Source organism: Schistocerca nitens, chromosome 2 (assembly GCF_023898315.1).
Source record: "Schistocerca nitens isolate TAMUIC-IGC-003100 chromosome 2, iqSchNite1.1, whole genome shotgun sequence".
NCBI lineage: Eukaryota > Metazoa > Arthropoda > Insecta > Orthoptera > Acrididae > Schistocerca > Schistocerca nitens.
In genome coordinates this window covers 863,191,246-863,204,563 of record NC_064615.1, presented here as the reverse complement: position 1 = coordinate 863,204,563, position 13,318 = coordinate 863,191,246, and the positions used below count along the sequence as shown (strand labels likewise).

The window sequence follows — 13,318 nt, the reverse complement described above, 5'->3', positions numbered from 1 at the left end:
AACTCAGGACAGTGAATCACTCATCTGCCTTGCACACAAATATCAGCAACTGCACTAGCTTTCAAGCATTCTATTCTTCCAACATCAGTTCAAAAACATACACAGATTGTTTCAGTGGTTGCCTGGGCAGATGGATGATATGGGACTGGAAAAGATGATGGCAGCAGAGATGGGTTTAAAACAAAAACAAGGCATAGTTGTTTCTGCAGTATGCACACACAGTTTATGATAGTTACTTTTCTGCTGTTTATTTTCATGACTCATCCCTCAGTCTTCTCCTGCCGTATATGTTACCACAGGAGAGAATGTAAGAGAGAAAGTGGATCAAAAATGGGAAATGTAGTTATTAAGAACTCATTAAGATGGCTGTATTCACAAAGAGTGGCTTCTTATGAAAATGGTTAGAATTTTTAGTTAATACAACACTAATTATAGTTTCCAATAACTAGAGAGAGGCAAAGATAGGGAAATTACCCCAAGAACAAAGATAGTTTGGAATTTTTGGTTTCAAAGATGCTGGTAATCAGATTATGGTTTTTACACTTGCCAACAACCACAGGATTAAGAATTTAAAATATTCATTTACATGTTGTGATTGGACTTTAGTGTTCTTGTCCTGTGTTTCAACAGCACTATTATATTATTGCCCAGTGTAATTAATGCATGTGAATGAATTATTGTGTTGCAGATCGGTCTATGATTCTGGAACGGTTACAATATATTTGCACAGAAGAGAAAGTGACATACAACAATGATGCTTTGGAATGTCTTGTGGATATGTCTGGTGGTGACATGCGCCGTGCAATTACATGCCTGCAATCATGTGTTAGATTAAGTGGGAAGGAAAGAATGGTCCACAAGAGTGATGTCCTAGAAGTCACTGGGGTATGGAAAATTTTAGTGATAAAAAGGTTGGCAGAGGAATAATAGGACAATAATGTTCAGTATTTTTGAGCAATTTTGAGAAGGTTAGCAGAAGACAGCAATTATGTTAGATAAGACAGCATGGAATAAGTGTTATGTAAGTGCCCTGATGAGCTGGAAGAAAGTGCTAGATGCCTTGCTGTTGATAAAGAAATTTCCCAAACATACAAAATATCAGCCATTAAGCAGTCCAGCAAAGTGTTTTAATAATTAGATCATTCTGGACACTTCAAAGGGTGGACAATGACAGACTGGCATATTTCACAGGTTTTCACATGTTTCGACAGGATCAGCCAGGAGCAAGAAAAGTAACTCTTCTAAATCGATTGATTTTACTTCATGTTTTGTGAAGTTACTAATGTTTATAGGTCATAATAACCTATTTCTTTGGGGCTTGGAAAAATGATGGATATTGGAGGGAAAACCAAGACTATTTATCATTAGAGTGTAGTCTGCAGCCACAGAATTATGGGTAATTTGTTTTGTTTTTATTGCTGTTAGTATGCAAGCTGGCCAAGTGTAATCCCTTAAATGACAAGTGTTTGTGTAGATACGGTGTGTCCACTGTATTGTTGATCAAGTATTCTTGCCCTCTGGAGGTCTGACTACTGAATCAATTTTTGTAATAGAACTGTTCATTTTTTATGCTTTGCCCTGGAAACTATAAAGAAGTTTGTGGTGAAAATCAAGTAAAGATTTATACTCAAGGAAGGAGTAAAATTCAAGTGAAGCATTCTTTCAATGTTTACTGTATTTTAATCTGTGGGTATTATTTTGTGAATATGATACATGTGCCTGTTAAAATTAAAAATATGCGCATTTCTCAGTGTGAGTAACATCTCATTGATAGTAAGAATTAACAGCATGTGCAATTACTACAATTCAGTAGACGTGACTTTGAGAGCTAACATACTGTGCATGATTTATGATACTTATCATTCATTAAGGTAAAACTTTCCTACACACAAGAGCTGTTTATCATGGTACATGACATTTGAACTGACTTAGTGGTCAATCACTTATAGTGTGACTTTCAGCTTAACATGGATTCCAAACCACAGTGCAGCTTGGCATTTTTCGTGAGCTTAAACCTTTGCCAAAGGCGAAAGAAGTGCTGATGATTGATAGCATCTGGGGATTGGATCCAGATATTTGGATTTATAGTCTCGCACTTAACCCACTAGGCACTGAGCTTCAGTTTTTCATCCGTTACCATGCACAAAACTTTCTTCATATATGATTTTGAGGTAATGAATTGTACACTTTCATGTATGCAGAATAAGTGAACCTTACCAATATTATCACCCCCAGGATTTTTCTTTCCAATATGTTTTTATAAAGTTATTGTGTCAAATTAGATGCTCAGTTACTTTTGTTGGGTTAGGTAATTTTTTTACTTTTCGTTAATTAGCTTACTAGCCTTCCATCCTCAAAGCACACACACAAATTTCTACAGTCGCTCTTTCACCTAAACTCCAGCATTCTTTAAAAACTCACCATGGATATTGTTTGTTCCAGTCACTACATTGTTGTTCATGGGGTTTAAAGCGATATTGAATACTGACCTGGTAATTGGTGGTCCAATGAATTCATTTTCCACTTCTTCCATTGTGCTTGTGTAATGCAAGAACACCACATGTCTTCTCTTAGAAGATAAGTTAAGGAAAAGAAAACCTGTGATTGTGGCATTTGTAGGCTTAGATGAAGCCATTGACTGGAACACTATCTTCAAAGTTCTGAAGGTAGGAGAGGTAAAATACAGGGAACAAAAGGATATTTACAACTTGTACTGAAACCAAACGGCAGTTATGAGGGTCGATGGACATATGTAGTCTGTTGCCAAATTGTAGCTGTACCTGATCATTTTATGACTTTACTTCTTCTTAAACCAGGTGTTGTTGACTGCTAGTCCATTCTTTTATGAAAGACTAAAATTTTTCCTCTTTCTTCATTTCTCTTTTCCCACACTTCCACTCCCAATACTTGCCCATACTCTTTTCATTCCTTGCCCATGTGTACATTTATGCCTGTGATCATCATTGTCTTTTATCCAGTTAGTTGTCTCCACATTTCCTCTTCAAAGCCCTACTCCTCTTCAGCTGAACATCCAACTTGTGGTGCATATACTTGCAGAATTTTCATATTCCTCCGTTTCACTTTCACTCTGACCGGCGCCATCCTTTCTCTTATTGCCGTCAGCTCCATTTTCAATCCTCCTCTTGTAATTACAGCCACTCCACTTCTTCCTTCTTCCTCATTCCCACTCCAGCACAGCCTGTATTCACTACTCCAATGTGCACGCCCACCTGTTGTCTGACAATCCTAGAATATCCTATCTGCTCCTGTTCACAAATTCCACCACCTTCACCTACCCTGTCAGTCCACATCTGTTCGATGTATGAAATCTTAGTTGTTGGGAGTAGCTGGCTCATCTTCCATTATATGCATTCTTTCTGAGGTTTGCTTCATGCTTGTAAGCATGTATGTCATCCACTACTGGCTTGCTGGGCCTATTCTAATTGGATTTGCTATTAGAATTTTCTCTCTGGCATTTTTGGACTGTGGGAGATATTGCATTTCCCTTCCGCTCTTCAACAGCCAGGAGCTGCTGATGAGTATTCCCTGGTATGCCACCTAGAGATGTGCTCTCTAGGTTTAAGGGTCCCTTGAGAGTGTTGGAAACAAATACTGCCATGTGGAAAAACAGTGTTCACACAAATGTTTATTTTTATTCACAGTTACATTTATTTTGACAGAGGCTTAGAGAGATACATGGTGACATGAGAAAATGAAAACTTAAATTTTGTGGGCACATTAAAAGAATGGCACCCACTAGGTTGACAAAACAAATAGTATAATGCTATGAAAACAGAAGTAAGGTGAAAATGGAGCCAATTAAATTGATCTCTGTGGTTGAGGAGGATATTAAAGTAGATGGAATAACTCGGGTAGCCGTTACAGATAGAAAAACATTCAGACAAAAATACATGATTGGAAAGTTGTTCAGAGGGAAATTAGAAAACAGACTGGGACACTACGGTCTGACGATAGAAAGAGACTTCATTCTGAAAGGATGAAACAAATTTGGACACAAAGGAAGACCAACCATCAAAAGCAACATTGATTGTTTTTACCTCGCGTGGTCCTATTCGACCCATATGTTAATAATAATAATAATAATAAGTATTTAACAAGTCTGACTGTGTGAACTGTGATATGCACTTATGGTCTTGTCAGTCCATTCTTTTCCCAGAGTATAGTGTCCTTTTGACAATAAGGAGTGTTTGGTGAGCAGCTTCTGCAGATGTGTGTCACAAGAAATTAGAATACATTTTCTTTGTGTTTTGATTATGTCATGGGAAAATACTGACAGTTCATACAGTTCATCAAGTGTTTGAGAAGTGTTATTTAATCTTATTTAAAAATGAGAATTGAAACAAAAGATTTGTAGTAAGGGTTCAAAATAACCATGAAGTTAAGACAGAAAACCTCAACTGTAGTACATATACAGTGAGAGAAAAATACATCAAACAAGCAACTGTATTTTACATAGAAAAATTACACTGACACACTGATGTATTTTACAATATATACGCTGCTGATCATTACAATTGCAACAACATGAAGATGGAACATAAAAATCATCACATTGCATACAGTGTACTATATGCTTGAATATTCAAATGATTAGACTGTCATCCCTACCCGATAAAGTAGTAGTAATGGCATCTACTTCTGTATGTAAAGTAAGATGCCACAGTGGATTTCTCATTCAGAAATCATATTTGAGCGTTTTTTGTATGCCAGAGGATTGTGTTATGCCATGTGTAAGAAGAAGAAGAAACATCTACTAGCATTTATCAGAGTTAGACAGCAACATGATTGTCGAGTATTGAGACTGCAGTTCATTGTCCAGAAGTATTGTTCACTCAGCCATGCAGCACAATACAGCCAATGTCACATGCCTTGTGTCAGAAAATAGGCTTGTTTGCAGCAAAACAGATATCAGCACAGACAATGAGATGACACCTGAAGCAAAGTGCATTGCTATCACAGGGGCCACTGTTGTGTCTTCCCTGGACACAGTAGCTGGGAGAACCACATTGACAATGGTGCTCCCAGTGACAACACTAGATACAGGGGTGGCACCACATTTCTTTTTAAAATAGTCATACAGCGCCATGATATCCATATTTGTCTGTGGATGTCCTGAGAAGAACAAACAGTGTCAGACTGCAGTCATCATCGTCTTATGTAATAATGTGGGTTGCCATTCAGTATACAGCATGATCACCTGTAGTTTGCTTAGCTGATAATTTGGACAGTAGCCACTACATTTCTGACCTATCGAGGCAGATGATTGTGTCCTATCTTCGAGGTCTCCGTGACGTATTTCTACAAGATAATGCAGTATCACATGTTGGCCGTTCTGTCCTGACCCACATCAATGCAAATGTGTTCAACTGTTGCTCTTTCCGGCATGCTTTCCAGATCTCTCACCTGTTGAAAGCATGTGATCATGGGTTTCCGAGAGACTTGGAGGTCACTGGTTAGCAGCCACTACGATTCTTGAACTCTTTCAAAGAGTTGAAGCAGTACATAGCAACATACCATTATGTGTTATCCCAGCTCTGTTTGACTTAGCACCCAGCTTGGTTAGCTCCATTGTTGCCACCAGAGGTGGCACTGCGGCATACATAATTTTGCACCCTTTATACCCCCAAATCATCTGCAAATTGAATCATATATTATTTATACTATGTTATACACAATGAGTAAAAATTTTGTTATTTAGTACCCTTCCTAGTTTGCAGTTTTAATAGCTAGCGGCGTACTTTTCATAACGGGGATGTAAATGTTAGGTATACCCAGTCACTATTATCCACCTATTATTTCTTTGCCAACCTGTTAATGTCTACTATAAAACCATTTAACTGGTGTGTGATGTATACAGTTGCTAAGATGTTTAGTCATTTGTGTTTTAAATATGGCAGTTTATCATGTGGACTAAATCTACTGTGCAGCAAGTTGTCAACTCGTGTGTAAAACTGCCTGGAAGAGTTTACGTTCTGAGGACTAGATGATCATAAACCATCCCACCTCCTTCTTCCAAAGGGAATTAAGCTGCTTGAAGAAACAGTGTGGATATAGTTTCAGAACCATAGGAAAGAGGATAAAATGTAAAGCTAAAGATATTAGCCATAAGAAAACAAGGCTAAAGGGGAATGGTATGTCCTTGAAACTGAGAAACTAGCATATCTGCTACACAGAGGATGAGTGTCTGATGCACAGTTTTTGACTGGAATATTCCCACAGAACTATATGAAGGCAACTAAGGAACTGTGTCAAAGATAAGTGTGTGTGTGAGTGTGTTTTTCAACAATTCATCCAGTTAGCTATGTATGAACATGAGCAAGAATGTGTACCAGTGTAGGACTTCGTCAGACAAATTCACTTTTACAGAGGAAAGGTCAGTAATTCATGGAGATAGCATTGCTATATAGTAACTTAATGGGGTGAAGATGGTTTGAAGCTGCTTACTGCATGTTTCTCAAATCAAGTGCACACCAAGGCATCCCTTGTTAGCCATTTTCAACTAGTGAACAAGGTGATGGCAAAAATCTCAGTCATTAGTCAGCTGTCAATGTGCAATATCAGACAAGAAGAAAATTTGTTGATAACCATGTTCATACAAAGAAAAGCTTTCCAGAAGCAGCACACTGACTTTTACCAGACAAATGATGTTATTCTAGTGCTTTCTCCTTGAGGAGCTCCCAGCACAGATATCAGCCCCATAAGATGATGTGATGACATTTCTTGAAGAAGACATGAGCAGTAATGACAAAACAGCGTATAATGTTTGTATTAAAATGCACAATTTGATATGCCAAGAAACTTTTTATCATGTGTTGGATTAGCTCTTCATGTTGATTATCTGGGTTAAGTACAAGAATATATTCATGTCTCTGGTACAAAACAAAAGGCATTCCCAGCCTGCCATACCTACTTAAGTGGCAAAGGTTGTTGCCTTATCAGAAAGTATTTCTTTTAAACACACACACACACACACACACACACACACACATTCACTGCTGTAATAGCTTCATTGCTGCCGGTGGCTGGGGTCATGTATGAAACTGTAAGCCCAAGTGCTATGGAGAAAAGGGTATCTTTCATCAATGGCATTACCATTTAACGTGTTTTGAAAGTGACAACAGTAGTTAAGAAAGTTAAGGTGTAATGTAGATCCCAGTGTAAATCGCTAAGAAATATGTCAGCTGATTGAATCAGAGGTTGTATCTTTATAGAGCATGTCCATAGGTGATAAAATGATTATTTATTGTATGTTCTACGGCATTTGTGTAGGTGGTGCCAGAAAAACTTGTAAACGGACTCATAGAAGTCTGCAGGAAGAATGATTTCAAACAGTGCAAAGTGTTTGTGGATGACTATCTTAAGGATGCATATTCAGCAGCACAGGTAAGAACTTAGCTCTTTAAATAATGTGCATTCAGCAGTATAGTTTGATAACCATAAGATGTTTTAATGTTTTACAACTGAGTAAACCCTACCTGAGGTACTGAAATGTGGATAAGTTATCTATTAAGAAAGTGGTGTTCTTTTTTCTTTTTAGTGGCTTTCTATGAAGTTTGGTGCCATAGCTCACTTTTACTATTATTAAAAGTGTTGCTCAGTGTTTGCCTAGAAAGTGTGTAAGATTTTACTGTTTTCAAGTTTGTGTAGAGGAAAATGTCCACACAAGAAAATTGCATAAGAAGGAGTAGCCCACTGACATTTGGACTTTTTTTATTTATTACTTTTTAAATGTATGAAGCAATAACACATTGTTTAAAACTTTACACAGTAAGCTAATACAGTGTATTTTCATGAATATGTTATTAATTTTTAAAAAGAAGAGATGCTGTGATTCATTCAGTAACATGACTTATACTGTCATTGTATGAGAAGAGACAGAAACATCTTATCAATCTGTTTAGTGGAGGCAGTGCAGTGTAATTTGATATTGTTTTAAAAAGCATTGTAACACAGGATAGTGCAATGGACTCGCTTTTGGGAGGAGGAGTTACAGACATCTATCTTATCATCCGAATTCAGATTTTCTGTGGTTTTCCAAATGTAATAAGGCACATCAGGATGGTTTCTGTACAAAGTACAAGGTCATCTCAGATGACACTGATGTTAGCATGCATTAAAGCCTTACCTTTACATGATGTTTTTTGTAATAATGATCAAACAGAAAATGTTACTGTTTTGGGGCGTAACAGAATAACTTAAATGTGGCAGTTTTAATGTTATATAAAATTAAGAAACAAGCAACTGGATAAATTAAACAAATACGACAGTTCTTCACTTAAGTTGTAGCTCTTTAGACATCATACATGTTCAACAACTAGTTTTGGATTTTTAGCCATTGTTAGGTTTTTAACTATACAAAAAAGCATACTATATTGTCACAACAAAAATAGAAACAATAGTGTGAATTTAATTTAACAGAAAAATAGTTACAAAGAAAAAGGCTCCATACATGTGAAAATGGCAATATATTCACATGATGTGCTTCTGTTCATTTTAGTGTATAAACTGTGCTGTTCTTGATGGTTTGACACATAGCTGGTGCACATAAGGTGGGAAAATGTCCAAAAATACAGGGTGTCCCACTCAAACCTCTCTGATTTCAAAGACCCAGGAAAAAAACCACAGTAGATATGGCAATGAAAAATGCACCACATTGTAGAGAATCTCAAAGAATTAATTTATTTATCATCAATACACCTCTACATGTGAACCATTTGTAGCACGAAGAATATAGAGTCCGTATTCGATTTCTTGCCAAGTTCTTTGTACGGCGTAATGTCGGGTGAACATGGTGGCCAGGCAATGGTTCCCCTGCGTCCGATCCAACGATTGGGAAATTTCCTACCCAGGAGCTTGCGAACAGCCATTGACCAATGTAGTGGAGCTCCGTCTTGATGAAAAATGATGTTGGGTTGTGCAAGTCTTGTGTCTGAGGGTACACAAACTACTCCAACATGTCCAGATACACTGACCCATTCACTGTTTGTTCTGCAAAGAAGAACGGTCCAACAATCTTGTCATGCATTAGCCTGCACCAGACGTTTGGTTTAGGGCTATCACTAATATGTTCAGTGACAACATGCGGATTTTGCGAAACCCAAATCCGAACATTATGCCTGTTAACACTTTCTGATAGATGAAAGGTTGCCTCATCTAGAATAAACATCTTCCCAGGAAGCTGGCATCCATATCAATACGCTGCAGCATATCCGCAGCAAATTGTTGTCAGCATGGTTTGTTGTTCAGCATCAGCAGGCTCAAACATGGTAATTGGATGTGTCTATAGGCCCCCTGACTCAGCAGCTGTTGTGGCAGAGCGCCTGAAGGAAAATTTGAAAAATATTTCGAGTAGCTTTCCTGACCATCTTATAGTTCCGGGTGGAGATTTTAATTTACCAGATATAGAGTCTCTCAAGACTCAAACGTTTATAATGGGTGGCAGGGAAAAAGAATCCAGTGAAATTTTTTTAAGTGCATTATCTGAAAACTACCTTGAGCAGTTAAGCAGAGAACCGACTCGTGGCGACAAACAGACCCGAACTATTTGAAATAGTTAATGCAGAACAGGGAAACAGCTATCATAAAGTGGTTACTGCATTGATGATTTCAGCCGTAAATAGAAATATTAAAAAAGGTAGGAAGATTTTTTCTGTTTAGCGAAAGTGACAAAAAGCAGATTTCAGAGTACTTGACGGCTCAACACAAAAGTTTTGTCTCAAGTACAGATAGTGTTAAGGATCAGTGGACAAAGTTCAAAACCCTCGTACAATATGCATTAGATGAGTATGTGCCAAGCAAGATCGTAAGAGATGGAAAAGAGCCACCGTGGTACAACAACCGAGTTAGAAAACTGCTATGGAAGCAAAGGGAACTTCACAGCAAACATAAACATAGCCAAAGCCTTGCAGACAAACAAAAATTACACGAAGCAAAATGTAGTGTGAGGAGGGCTATGCGAGAGGCATTCAATGAATTCGAAAGTAAAGTTCTGTGTACTGACTTGGCAGAAAATCCTAAGAAATTTTGGTCTTATGTCAAAGCAGTAGGTGGATCAAAACAAAATGTCCAGACACTGACCAAAATGGCACTGAAACATAGGATGACAGACTAAAGGCCGAAATACTAAATGTCATTTTCCAAAGCTGTTTCACAGAGGAAGACTGCACTATAGTTTCTTCTCTAGATTGTCGCACAGATGACAAAATGGTAGATATCGAAATAGATGACAGAAGGATAGAAGAATAATTAAAATCGCTCAAAAGAGGAAAGGCCGCTGGACCTGATGAGATACCAGTTCGATTTTACACAGAGTACGCAAAGGAACTTGCCCCTGTTCTTGCAGCGGTGTACCGTAGGTATCTAGAAGAGCGTAGCATTCCAAAACATTTGAAAAGGGCACAGGTCATCCCCGTTTTCAAGAAGGGACGTCGAACAGATGTGCAGAACTATAGAACTATATCTCTAACGTCGATCAGTTGTAGAATTTTGGATCACGTATTATGTTCGAGTATAATGACTTTTCTGGAGACTAGAAATCTACTCTGTAGGACTCAGCATGGGTTTCAAAAAAGACAATCGTGTGAAACCCAGCTTGCGCTATTCATCCACGAGACTCAGAGGGCCATAGACACGGGTTCTCAGGTAGATGCCATGTTTCTTGACTTCCGCAAGGCATTTGATACAGTTCCCCACAGTTGTTTAATGAACGAAGTAAGAGCATATGGACTATCAGACCAATTGTGTGATTAGATTGAAGAGTTCGTAGATAACAGGATGCAGCATGTCATTCTCAATGGAGGGAAGTCTTCCGAAGTAAGAGTGATTTAAGGTGTGCCGCAGGGGAGTGTCGTAGGACCGTTGCTATTCACAATATATATAAATGATCTTGTGGATAACATTGGAAGTTCACTGAGGCTTTTTGCGGATGATGCTGTAGTATATCGAGAGGTTGTAACAATGGAAAATTGTACTGAAATGCAGGAGGATGTGCAACGAATTGACGCATGGTGCAGGGAATGGCAATTGAATCTCAGTGTAGACAAGTGTAATGTGCTGCGAATACATAGAAAGAAAGATCCTTTATCATTTAGCTACACTATAGCAGGTCAGCAACTGGAAGCAGTTAATTCCATAAATTATCTGGGAGTAGGTATTAGGAGTGATTTAAAATGGAATTGCCATATAAAATTAATCGTTGGTAAAGCAGATGCCAGACAGATTCATTGGAAGAATCCTAATGAAATGCAGTCCGAAAACAAAGGAAGTAGGTTCAGTACACTTGTTCACCCACTGCTTGAATACTGCTCACCGGTGTGGGATCCGTACCAGATAGGGTTGATAGAAGAGATAGAGAAGATCCAACTAAGAGTAGCGCACTTCGTTACAGGATCATTTAGTAATCACGAAAGCATTACGGAAATGATAGATAAACTCCAGTGGAAGACTCTGTAAGAGAGATGCTCAGTAGCTTGGTATGGGCTTTTGTTGAAGTTTCGAAAACATACCTTCACCGAGGAGTCAAGCAGTATATTGCTCTCTCCTACGTATATCAAGTGAAGGGACCATGAGGATAAAATCAGAGAGATTATAATCCACACAGAGGCGTACCGACAATCTTTCTTTCCACAAACAATATGAGACTGGAATAGAAGGGAGAACCAATAGAGGTACTCAAGGTACCCTCCGCCAAACACCGTTAGGTGGCTTGCGGAGTATGGATGTAGATGTAGATGTAGATGTTGCAGAATTTGCTCTTTGTAAGCATACATACAAAGACGCTGGTGAACTATGCGATGCAATGTTGATCGAGGTACATCAAGTTGCCTAGATGCTTGACAAATTGACTTATGTGGGCTTCTGAGAAACATTTGTCTGATGTCCTCCACTGTCTCTTCTAAAACTCCGTAACGTGCACTGCCAGAATGTTGAAGAAACTTCCTATACCATTCCTTAATTGTTTTCACATCAGATGGATCACATTCATAAACATGATGATAATTTATTTGCACAGTAATCGGCGATTTTGTTTCTGTAAACCGCTCTACTGCTTGCGCACACTGCTGTGGAGTCGCCTTTTTCTCTTCACGCGAGCATGCTGCACTCTGGCGAGGTTACTGGGCTCTTATGATGTGGGAATATAAATTATTTGAGATGCTCTACAATGTGGTGCATTTTTCATTGTCGTATCTATTGTGGTTTTTCTCTCCTGGGTCCTTGAAATTAGGGAGTTTGGAGTGGGACACCCTGTATAATGCTGTTGAAAGAATGAAACTGAGGACAGAGTAACAGTTTCAGAGATCTATGCACATACCTTTTTGCATTTATAGGTGGTAATGTAGTATTCTTTGTTATACAGCTAAACACTTGATAGTGCCTCAAAAAGCCAAAACTAGTTTTGGAGCAAAGTAGTAGTCTGTGTAAATGCATCCCCAATGGAAAAATTGTGCATTCTGTTAACAAATATATAGTTATGGTGACCACTGCAGAGAAGAACTGGCTGAAAATGTAAACAATGTAGGCAGAACTCAGTGTTGACTATGAAACATAAATACAGCACTAAAATCTGTCACTCTTTCAGAGAATAAGTGCATATTAGTTAGGTGAAGTATATGGAGTCAATATGCATGAAGAAGTAGGGTAATAGAATAAGTTCCCTGTCCAGGCCCTTGAAGACCAAACAGATGTCAACCAACCGCCATGTCATCCTCTGTCTTGCAGTGTCAGTCAGGTGCAGTATGGAGGGGCACGTGTCAGCACTCAACATGCCCAACTATTTTGCAGATCTTTGAGCTGCTACTTCTTAATCAAGTAATCATGAGGCTGAGTGCACCCCATACCAACCCAAGGAAATACTTGGTAGTACCAGGAATCAAATCCATGTCCTTCACATGACAGCATCTACACTGAACACTTGGCTATGGAGCTGGGCGAAGGGGGATAATAGCTGTGGTGTCACTGCCAGACACCACACTTGCTAGGTGGTAGCTTAAATCGGCCGCGGTCCATTAGTACATGTCGGACCCGCGTGTCGCCACTGTGTGATCGCAGACCGAGCGCCACCACACGGCAGGTCTCGAGAGACTTACGAGAACTCGCCCCAGTTTTACGACGACGTTGCTAGCGACTATACGGACGAAGCCATTTCTCTCATTTGCCGAGAGACAGTTAGAATAGCCTTCAGCTAAGTTAATGGCTACGACTTAGCAAGGCGCCATTAGCCTTAAATAGCTTGTATATAAAGAGTCACTTGTATCGCCACAATCTCCAGATGTCTCATCAAGAACGATGTATACAAGGA

General features: G+C 38.8%; 1 protein-coding gene across 1 annotated transcript in view; it reads left to right on the top strand.

Moving 5' to 3' along the window:
- LOC126237132 (replication factor C subunit 4) overlaps positions 1-13,318 on the top strand; it is a 50,002-nt gene that overhangs the window by 27,285 nt on the left and 9,399 nt on the right. The window contains exons 5-6 of the mRNA XM_049946953.1: positions 689-885; positions 7,291-7,404. Of these exons, the coding sequence (XP_049802910.1) occupies positions 689-885; positions 7,291-7,404 (311 nt within the window). The remainder of the gene's footprint in view (positions 1-688; positions 886-7,290; positions 7,405-13,318) is intronic.